General features: G+C 26.1%; 1 protein-coding gene and 1 long non-coding RNA gene across 2 annotated transcripts; both read right to left on the bottom strand.

Moving 5' to 3' along the window:
- Window positions 1-2563: 2563 nt before the first annotated feature.
- On the bottom strand, window positions 2564-3202 carry LOC126551862 (uncharacterized). The gene is made up of 3 exons (XR_007605755.1): window positions 3055-3202; window positions 2865-2978; window positions 2564-2796 (listed from the first exon to the last, which is right to left on the bottom strand). It is a non-coding gene; the product is annotated as an uncharacterized LOC126551862 (long non-coding RNA).
- Window positions 3203-5865: 2663 nt separating this feature from the next.
- Window positions 5866-10127, bottom strand: LOC114119441 (tryptophan--tRNA ligase, cytoplasmic-like). Its single transcript, XM_027980996.2, has 7 exons — window positions 9903-10127; window positions 7205-7433; window positions 6952-7134; window positions 6655-6865; window positions 6413-6586; window positions 6202-6342; window positions 5866-6125 (listed from the first exon to the last, which is right to left on the bottom strand). Exons 1-7 carry the CDS (start codon window positions 10024-10026, stop codon window positions 5976-5978), a joined length of 1212 nt encoding a protein of 403 aa, XP_027836797.1. The 5' UTR covers window positions 10027-10127; the 3' UTR covers window positions 5866-5975.
- Between the last annotated feature and the right edge of the window lie 1954 nt (window positions 10128-12081).

The following is a 12081-nucleotide window of genomic DNA, read 5'->3' as shown; positions in this document are numbered from 1 at the left end:
ATAATAATAATTTTATTTTTCATTCATCAACTAATATTGAGCACCGTGCCGCCGTCCGCTCCTACTTAGTAAATCGCGGTTAGCAGCAACGACTTGCGCAATGAAGGACGGGAAGGAGGGTAACCCACGGTATAGCAATTAATTAATATAATATGAAGTATAATATTAAAATAATGATATAATGTGACAAATATAAGTATAAAATGACCGAATATGCAGCGCGTCTAACGTACACAAAACAATAATATATATAATAATAATAATTAACAATAATTATGCGGGCACGGCCGCGTAATCACAATAATAATATAAAAGAATCAGAACAATTGATTCTTTTGACGTATAATAATTTAAATGCATATAATATAATAATAATATTGTTATAGACCTGTGCCGCTCTGCAGCAGGATGAGTCCGGGCTGGTAAGGCGACAACTCTCGCCGTTTGAATTTAACGTAATAGTTCACGGAATAAAACCGGATGAGTATAGTCAACACGTCAAGCCCCAACTATCTTAGGAATTACGAAGTGCAGTTACTATACTTCACGGTATAAATAAAAAAAATAAACGACCACGGGGTGGATCGACCACGAGGTCACTGACAAAATCGTTCGGCGTAAAAACGTGCCAAAAAAACTTTTTATACTTGAGTACTTGACATAAACTATGCAGCTGCATAGCCAGAAATCTCCTAAGTGGGGAAAATCACTAGGTACTATAATATCATAGTAAGCCTTGCCTGTATTATTATAATACAATGTATAGATGTATAGATACTATATCTATCTACAATCTACATAACAAAACTAAAACCGGTTAATTCAAGGATGTATATGGATTGAAAAGTACATATACGACAATAATTAAAACACCCTTAAATGTTTGTGCAATCTACGGACCTAGAAGTTTGTCTTACAGACGTACAAAATATATTTTCAGTTGTGACTTACCAGAATCCGTTGGGAGTTAACCGTAGGGTTTAATAACATTATAATTGTTACCAATAGGCCAACACTGAACACATATAATAGTTAAGACCACATTTATTATTTTTGAATACATTGTTTTTTCAATGGTATCTTCTTCAATCTATAACATAAGAATAGTTATTAATTATTATTATTTTCACTTAAAACGTCTATGAAATTTAGTACTTACTGTATTGATAGACGATTGACTTTTAAATCCGTCCATACGTGACAAGCGAAATATAATATTGAACAATCAATATAATATATTTACTTATATTATAATAAAGCAGGTTTCTATGTTCCTAATATTTGTTATTTCTTATTAGCCAGTTAAATAAGGTTGTTTGAGCAATAATATTATTGTAATCTATATCTATACTACTTTATAAAATTAAGTCGCTTTTTTTTGTCCGGGCTAATCTCCGAAACTACTTATTCAATCGTCGTGCATTTTTTTTTGAATTAAAGAGAATGTCAGGGAGCGGGTTTATAGCATAAATTATGGACCTAACTCCTGTGAGTTATAGATTTAGAGACAAAAACTGAGTTACATCGGTCGCAACAATTATTATGTATTATAATGTATATTGTATATGTATTATAGGTACATATGATAAAAACATTCTATCATCCTTGAGACTTATTAATAGTTATAACAAAGCAAACTTTGAGAGGGAATTGTATTCCTTTTAATTCAAAGGGATAATCAGTTGGAATTTTTTAATTCTCGGGATTAAAACTATATCTCCTCTAGCGCTTCCAGTGATAACTATAGCGTTTACTAGAGAGCGCCACCGATGTAACTCAGTTTTTGTCTCTAAATCTATAACTCACAGGAGTTAGGTTATAAAGTATAAAGTAGTATATATATATATATATATATATATATATAGATATAGATATAGATATAGATGAAAAATGTATAATAAGTTGAATAGGTTTTATAATTTTGACATTGATCAATCATCTGATCAGTATAGTATTCATTTAATAATATAAATGAATTAACTTACCAATTAAAATAGTGTACAAGTCCATTTTAACAAATGCTAACTTTGTGCCCCTTTTGCCATCGACATTCAAAAGTTCAGCTACTCTATTGTCCATTAATATTTTTAGCATTTGATAAGTAGTACGCTTGGAATCAAATGATTTCCCATTTCTACGAAGTACTTGAGCCTATTTGATAATTAAACTGTTCAATAAAATAATAATGTTATATTTGTTTTAAACTTGTAAGTATACTAGAATTTTTTTTTGTTCATCATTTGATTCCAGTGCCTTTAATTCTTCAACATTTTTTACTGGTATTTTTAAATTAGATCTATCAAAATAGCTTTTATCCTCATAATTAAATCCTTTGTTGTTTACCATTCTGATTAAATCAACAAGATATTCTTGGTTTTTGGCAAGGTCTACTTTTAATGTTTCATTGTCTTTTTTTAATACAGTTATCTGTCCTGCAACTGATAAAAGAGCTTAATAAAACAAATTGTATTTAAAATAAATATAATTTAAACTGTGATGTATACCATTTTTTAAGATATGACCAATATTCATCAACATTTGAGTAGTGTCTGGTACATGATCATCTATAAATAGTAAGTAATTAAAAATACAGTTGTTGAACATATTTAATTGATTAATGATAATAATATAGATTATTACCACAGATAGTTAATGGCTGACTATAATCTTCTACTAATGACTGATTATCTTCAACTAATTTTTCCACATTTGGTAAGACAGTGATTTGAGTTGATGAATTTAATAAAAATTCCAACTCATTAGCAGATTCATCACAATTGAATAAATCAAATGAATCTAAAAACATAAAAATTAATAGTTAATTATAAAATTATATTATTTTACGGTAATTATTTTCACAATACCTGTTGGTTGTGGAACTGTATCTACATTTTTAAATTTGGTGTTGAATATTGAGTCACTTTCATCACTATAATTTGAATCAATTGTTACTTTTTTGTTTTGTGTTTTCTTTTTACCTAAAAATGTAATAAGCCAATTAAACCTAACCTTTAACTATAGGTAATATTTGTAACACAATAAAAAAAAATTTACTTAAATGGGTATTCAGTTTTTCTTTTTCTTTTTTAGAGTCATTATTAAGATCTTCATCACTGCTATATGAGTTAAAACGTTTCTTTTTTATATGTTTTCTACGGTTTTCTGTCTCTTCTATTTCTGTTGAGCTGGTGTAACAGAAATTTAATAAACAAGGATCTGACACACTATTAAATCGTGATCTGACATCATGTTTCAGAATTCAGATCATAGGTAAACGTAAATTTAACCGAATCATCTGATCGAGTTTCGTAGTTTCGCTTCTACATTGTTCTATGAGTAATTACCAGATGTACAAAAAAATGTTTATCCGAATCGGTCGAGCCGTGACAGAGGAGTTCACAGTTTTACACACTAATACCGTATAGACGAGATTTTATATATTTAAATGATTAAAAATTCAAACATTTTACATGGACTTATAAACTCCCCACGGCTCTGTGTTCTGAAAATGATCTGGACCCTCCCTATGACAAATTCCTAAATACGCCACTGCCCACTGTGGGTAAACTAAACGAATATTTTTCGCTCTATATACACGTTTCTTCGACCAACCAATTATAAACGTACTGTCGACGTTAAATAAACGTAGATACACCACGGAAAATATACGAATATGTATCAACGTATTTTAAACCTAATATATTCGTATATCCTTACACGTATATCGATGTAAGTTCGACCAACTAATATTACACGTATGATCGACGTTACTTAAACGTAGTTTTATCACGGAAAATATACGAATATGCATCAACGTATTTTAAACCTAATATATTCGTATATCCTTATACGTAAATCGATGTAAGTTCGACCAACCAATAATTACACGTAGTATTAACGTATATTATACGAATATTAATTACGTATATATATACACCAACATTATCCTTAGTATACACGTATATTATACGTGCTGTGTTTACTGGGTACCTATATCAAAGGGCTTGCTGGTCGGATACTCGGATGTATCGCTAACGAAAATTTTATTGTTCTACTAAACATACACAGACACATTTTTATCATAAACTATGTAAAAATCATTGTGTATTTCCATACATTTCATAAAAATATTTAACTAAAGTAGGTAGGTAGGTAAGTAGATATGTATATCTATGTCCTATAGTAGTGTCATTGATTATGTACAATAATAATTATTACATAAATGTTAGTATTATATTCGTGTTATATAGGTATTATAATGAACATTGAACAGCATTCATTATAATTTTTATTTTTTTTATAAAACAATCATATTACATTCTATATTAATTATAGTTGATTATATATTTATATATAATGAGCATAATTTATGGATTTTTTGTTATTTTGACATTTAGGTAGGTACTATTATAAGCAAGTAACTAGTCTTATGAAAGAAATTACTCAATACTGATAATTTAATTTACACATATTAATATTTAATTTTCTGTTTATATGCTTAAGCTTTGAAAGTGCAATATAAGGCTCTTTAAGTTTTGAAATCTATATAAAAAAAAAGTTTTATAGCAAAGTCAAAAATAAATATTATGAGTATTTGAAGTTGAAGTTTTCACGACATAGTATATTAGTAGATATACATACAATATAAAGTATATTCACTAGTAAAATACCCATTTTTCCTCAAACGAGAAATGAAGAAAAATTTATTGCAATATTCAATTTAGGTGCGTTTAAATTTTTACAAAATAGTGTAACAATAACGATTTATCCTCAAACAATTTTAAATATTTGATATTATTCAAAAAATATAAGTCGTAGGTACTTGAAAATTTCACCAGTTATTTAGATTGGCATTTTTTTTTACATGATTTAATTTTCAAAATATTTGGCTTATTTTAATGCTATTTATAAGCATTTGAAATATTCGTTTTTCTTAAATTTTTTTTTTATATAAATATTGATCTAATTTTTTTGACCGAGTCAAATCACTTGGAAATTTGATACAAAGTAAAGTTCCTCATAAGTCAGTCTTATAGTGATTCAAAAATTATAAGAATACATTGGTACAATTTTTTTTATTAGCATTTGAAGTTCAAATATTGACAAAAATTTTGTCAAAACCATGAATATTTGCAAATTATTATTTGTAATTATAATTCATAAAAATGTTTGTATAAGTAGCTAAGAATTGAAAATTAATACAAGATTTTCCATAAGTTTAGCTTACAATAATTATAAAAGAACTTAATTTATGGTTTATTCAGGCCATTAAAACACAAACCACCTTTTTCATCAACCACTAGAAATTATATCCTAGGCTGATAAATTGTCTCCTTTCTGAATCTTTTTTCGTATACAATATGATACCTCACATTGCATTCAAATTTAATACATCAATTATAGTGACAATAGTGACATACTATACAGCAGAGTGATACCCACTTTACCGACTTTTTTATAAACTTAAATATAACTAATTTATGTATAAGAGTTAGGACTATAATATACAATACATATTATAATATACTATGTGTCTATGTACATTAATAACATCTCCAATGAAACAAATCTAGACACATTACTGAGATTGACCAAAATTAAATGGAAGAAATATTGAAATATCTTATTTATACCCTTCACAGACATTGTTAAAACACGGCTTAATAATAAAATATTTAAATAATTAATTATTATTATTGTACTATAAATGCTCAGTGTTATATAAGATGTAACATATCATAATGTTTTTAATATAATTTGGAATAACCACATTGAAATGTATTCATATTCGTTAATTTAAAAATAAAATGTTATTATATGTATTTAAATTCATAACCAGGAAATTATTTTGTAGCATATAAAATGTAATATTTTCATATAATATTTATATTATTGTATTTTAGTTTTAATATAATAAATACATGTTTACAATATATAAATGCTATATTAATTAATTGTATTTTTATCATAGTTGTTTATGTTAATTTTCTTGGAGTCATGAATTCTTTGACATCGTCATCTGTAATTTTACTTCTGTTTGTTTGGTGTTCCTTCACAATTTTTGAAATAGATTCAATCAATATTTTTTTTAATTCTCCAGTCAACATATTTCCAGAAGTATAAGCCTATTAATATATTAAAATATTATGTTTATTTATAATGAAATGATAACAGTATAGATTCATTAATTATGTTTATTACTTTTTCAATTTTAATTAATTCTTCATCGCTTTCTAGAAAATATTTCAAATACTGATATGATATATCTACATTACAATCACCACCCTTTTCGCGGTGCATTTCAACTGTTTCTCGACCTCCAGAAAATGCATACTTGTTTATCTGTAACAAAATAAAATTAAAATAATGATAATATAATAAAAACAAAAATCTTTCAAAAAACCAAACTAACTTTATTTTTTATTTCCTTAGGAGTGTCTTTCAAATAGATAGAAGAATTCAAATCACTTGCTGACATTTTAGTGTCAGCCCCTTGCAAAGATGGTAAAAACGATGAATGTATTAAAGCAGGTTTTAAGTATCCAAGTTTAGGCGCAACATCTCTTGTCATTCGAAAATATGGATCCTGTGGACAAATATTTTTATTAAACAAATAACAATTAATATAATAATTAAATTAAATGTAATTTTTACTTGATCAATAGCACATGGAACCAAACAAGGAACTTTTTCATTTCCAAATATAAATGGAAATGTCGAAGACAAACAAGGAGCAGCTTGAACAGCAGGGAATGCAATTTTTCCAATTACATCACTATCTCCAAATCCAAATATACCTTTTACTTGATTGAATGTAACACTTTTTTGAATTCTTAGTACATTACCATAAAAAGATGGACATTCACTAAAATCATTTAATTATTATTATTAGTTTTTATTTTTATCAGACCAAAATATACTAATGCATTTAGTCTTAAATATTTTTAGTACCCCATGAACTGTAAATTTGAAAATATAAAAGTGTTCTTTTTGTCAAATCCGCATGCTATTATATCTTTAGCATTTTCAACAGACAATGCCTTTGCTTCTTCTAATTTTAAATCTTTCCACAAGAATTTTTCATCATCAGTTAACTGTATAATAAGAGGAACATTAAAAACATCTTGTAGCCATCTGAAAACAATAAAATATTTATAACTGTTTTGTTCCAAGACAATTTAAAATTAAATAAATAAAATCTCACTTTGTAAATATAAATGGAACCAAATGTCCAATATGTAGAGAACTTGAAGAAGGTCCTCTTCCTGTATATAAATAAAAAGGTTTTCCTTGTTCATATAAGTTTAAAATACTGTGTAAATCTCGATGTGAAAAAAATATTCCTCTCTTTAAGAAATGGTGAACTGGTTTTTTAGTAGCGGCCTCAATCCTCATTAATAATTCGTCATCAATTTTACTACTACCAAATCTTCCTAAAAAAAAAAAAAAAGAATAAGGATTATTTGCAATTTAAATTACATGTTTATATTAATATACTAAATATTCTTAGTATTCATTATAATATTATGTATACAAATTTAAATAATTATGAAAATAAATATACTTATTTATTTAACACATTTGTGAGAAATAAAAGATACATTTAAAAAAATAATAATAATAATTAGTAAATTCACTTATAAGTTTTTTTATATTTGTATTAAATGAATATATTAGCTTTCAGTAGGTTAGTTCAAGCTTAATTTATATCAACTCACAATAAATACGTAAAGTATTTCATGCTAAAGAAAATACACTTGTTGGTCATAAAATAATAATTGTATAAATTTATATGACTAGTTATATGCTTAAAAGAATGTTATTAATTGAATCATTATTTTAATACTTCCTAAGAAATAAATAGAATACATAATTATTTTGAAGAAGTCTTTTATTGTCATAACTCATAATAGTTATATAATTGATAAGAATCATATTTGTTTGTTATTACATTAAAAATAAATAAAGAAGTAGGTAGAGTTACTAATAATTAATAATTTAATAATAATAAAAAAAAATTATTTAATAAAACATGTACGATAACATGTATTAATAGATCAAAGTATAAACAGAGTATACGTCAAATGTAACTTATATTTATGATGTTAACTTTAATTTATATTATTATAAGATGATGTTTAAAAATCCATAGATCAAAATGATATAGTAATATCTACTCCCAATAAATAAAATAACAAACTTTTTTAAAACAGTGTAAGCTATAAAATCAGGATATTATTTAAATAAGAGAATAATGCAATATTAAGTATTATATCAAAAAATAAAACATATATATTAATCTATAATACTCGTATAATAATTAAACTCAAACACAAAAATAAAGTCTTAGTGCCTATATATATATAAAAAAAAAAGTATACTATATACCTGGTAATTATATAACATTATTATAATATTATAATTATATAATATTGGTTACTAAAAACATATTTATAATACTGTGCATATTAATTAAGTACTATGTTTGGCCAGCTTAAATAAAGCTATAAATTACTCCAAAAGTAAACCAATAAAAAATAATAGTAACTACTAACTAGCTATTAGTAACACACAAAATTATTATATTCATTAAAATATAAAATATAATTTATACATATTAAATTGTATTAGTGTTTACTAAATGATTATTGAAAGAACTATACAATACCATAATTATACTACCTAAAGGTACCCACAATTTATCATTATTATTTTTTGAAATTGGTTTTTTATAAGAACCTTTCATATTGTCATAAATGATAATTTCAATAAAAATGTATATATTACTAGCTAATCCCACACAACATTGGCCTATGATAAATTGAATAATGCCAGTAAATTTACACTGTTTTATACTCCATTCAATGAAAACTATACATGTTGTTAACAATAATTTGAGTAGTTTTGACAAAACAGATCAACAATTAAATACAATTATAATGACTATTACAGAGTTGTGTGCAGTTAAAAAAAAAAAAAAAAAAATCTGGTCAAGAAATAATGTTTTCCATTTCATACTCAGAGCATCAGTGGTTTTGGTTAGGCAATGGCTAATTAGTCAGGATATTATGTTATTTTATATAACAGGGGTGGCCAGAGAGAAGAGACTCGCGAGCCACCAAGTGTATTAATAAATATGGAAGAGCCAAAATAAATGTAAAAAAAAAAAAGATCATATTATTATATAATACATACATTTGAGCCGCAAAAGTATATGTGGCGAGCCGCATGAGGCTCGCGAAACGCGGTTTGGCCACCCCTGTTATATAATATATTATATTATAAATTCAAATATATTGTTTGGATTATAAAATTTAAAATAATATTTCTTAAAAACAATTAAGTAAATTAATTGCATTTAATTTTTACCTAAACGTAATGTATCCATAAGCATACACATACATAGTATAACATCAGATAGGCAAGGTATCGACCTGCCGAGTTGTAGGATTTTTAACGTTTGATTACAACTACAGTTACAGTATGGTTTAATAATTTGATTTAGTTATATGTTCTACTAATTTTTGTGATTACCTACTATAAAAAAATAAAATCACAACCAATCACTCATAAATCATTCAGGCCCACCGAGATTTCTCAGTTGCTAGCCGGCCCAATCCAGTCCTGTAGGACAATCACAGATAAAATAAGTATTCAATTAAAGTGTTATATTTAGCAACTATTTTTGCAATGGGTTTAGGTAATTAATAATACGATTTTTTGACACTTTTGACTAAAAGTGAGTAAATCAATGAGCTAAGTCAATAAAAAAGTAAAACACATTATATGTGTAAAGCGATATAGGCACTGCCCCATACGCCAATTTGCGATAAAAATGATAAAATATTGCAAAAATACAATTTGTTTTGGGAAAGAAAAAGTATAAAACAACAATTACTTACTGATGAGTTTGTTATAGTCGATTCCTGTTTTGTTTTTTGAACTAACATTCCACGGGTCTACCACATCGTCTTCGTTGTTGTCTTCTTTAGATTGCAATGACAAGTTTTCTAGGGAAGAAGCCATTTTCAAACGTAAGTAAAATGTACTTAATAGGAAATCATAACCCGCTATCCTATGCACAAAATGTTTGGTTATGCACTATAATGTAGGTATCTAGTATCTATAACAATTATCACGGGAATGTAAGCAGTTGTTATCAGTTACTACTTTAACCGACGTGGATCCTGTGGAGGCATGGCCAAAAAATATTTTCTATTTATTTAACCATGCGTGGAGGGAGGTACGTCACGGTTATAACACTTATATAATATAATAATCATTGATATTAAACATGAAAAATGTGGGAAAGAGTCGTCAAGTGGCTACCACTCTGCTGTACGATACTAGGTGTCAAGTGAGTCTGTAATGGGTGTGCTAAAATTTGAATTCAATGATAAATCATTGTACGCGAAAAACGATTTTGAACGGAGACAGTATGTCCGACTACAATTATTAATATTACTGGAGGTATATTTATTTTTCGGTACTCGTTTGTTATCGACCCATCAGTATGCCGCATAAAATTAATCGCCCTGCCATAAATAAAACAAACAATGTCATAAATAAATTGTATTTAATATTATTAAAAATAAAATGTAAGAAAAATAAATATAATATATATAATATATATTTTATCATAATATTAGGGTGGCCAAAACTCAGGTATATCTTTAAGATAGTTGCAAATGTATTTGTGTATCTTGTTCTCGAGAGGAGTTCTCCACATAAATCCTGCCTAATATGATTCCAGAACATTTCTTTTCATTCCACAAAGCTTTCTATTTCTCCATTTAGCAGAACCTCACAACATTTCTATGTTTTAAGTGTATAGTACTATAGTGTATACCATTGTGTTCGGATCAACAAAATTATAACTATATGGTTAACAGTATTATGTTGGAATCCAGCTTTGCTACAAGACGACATTTGAATTTTATATCTTAGAAAGTTGCATATTTAAATAAAAAATAACAATCTTAGTTATAATGGAAATTACTAATACCTTATAGTAAAATCATTAATTATTATAGAGAAATATAATAAAAGAGGTATACCTACTTAGTAGTCGATAAAACAAATCGATACATCGTCCCTACTCAGTCTACCCACTAACGATTTTCGTATAAAATTATTTATCACTGAATTCTAACATGAATTAACTATTCAAATTTCAAAGATGTATTTGATAAGGCACTTAAAAATATATATCTATTTGAATACTTTTGATCAACTATACTTTTCTACACTAAACAGAGTTAGTATAGTTCATATACCTATTATTACCTAATATTATATAATATTATATATACCTAACCATAATATATGTATAGAACATGATTTATTCTTTCACCAGCATCCTGATATTTTATATTAAAAAAAGGTATGTATACAAATGTTAAGACCTCTTGAACAATGTTTTTAATTTACGAGTATATAACAAATAAGTATTATCATTAGGTATTTATTATTAACCTACATGTATAATTTTAACGTTCAAAATTTAATTTCTCCAATTATTAATGTTTATAAATAATAATTAATTGTGTTTGTATATATATTTGTATTTAGATATATTAGTTTCAGTACGAATTATTATTATAAAGAACTTTTATTTTATTTTAAAACTTTATCTGTAAAAATTGAAGATCTTAGTATTAATATTCTATTTAGGCTAAATATTTAGCAAATTTTGCTTTATAGTTTTCGTTGATTTTGAATTTTGTAAACATTTGAACTACAAATTCATTAAAAATAAAAATATCCTTATTTATTTTTAATAATTTAAAACAGTTATAAAAACAACTTAAACCGGATATTGTAATAAATTTTTCTTCATTTCTCGTTTGAGGAAAAATGGGTATTTTACTAGTGAGTATACTTTAGGTATATTGTATGTACATCTACTAATATACTATGTCGTGAAAATTTCAACTTCAAATACTCATAAAATTTATTTTTGACTTTCCTGTAAAACTTTTTTTTGTATAGATTTTAAAACTCATAAAAAGCCTTATATTGCACTTTCAAACATATAAACAGAAAATTAAATATTAATATGTGTAAATTAAATTATCAGTA

This window comes from Aphis gossypii, chromosome X, assembly GCF_020184175.1.
Source record: "Aphis gossypii isolate Hap1 chromosome X, ASM2018417v2, whole genome shotgun sequence".
Classification (NCBI taxonomy): Eukaryota; Metazoa; Arthropoda; class Insecta; order Hemiptera; family Aphididae; genus Aphis; species Aphis gossypii.
The sequence above is the reverse complement of the archived record's forward strand: the minus strand, read 5'-3'. Positions and strand labels throughout refer to the sequence as shown.

What these genes read in the sequence shown, in the direction of transcription:
- LOC114119441 (XM_027980996.2), bottom strand. Translation starts at nt 10,026, where the DNA reads ATGGCTTCTTCCCTAGAAAACTTGTCATTGCAATCTAAAGAAGACAAC. An exon ending in CGACTATAACAAACTCATCA is followed by an intron (nt 7,434 to 9,902) that starts GTAAGTAATTGT and finishes TTTTTTTTTTAG; the next exon opens with GAAGATTTGGTAGTAGTAAA. An exon ending in TTCCATGTGCTATTGATCAA is followed by an intron (nt 6,587 to 6,654) that starts GTAAAAATTACA and finishes ATTTGTCCACAG; the next exon opens with GATCCATATTTTCGAATGAC.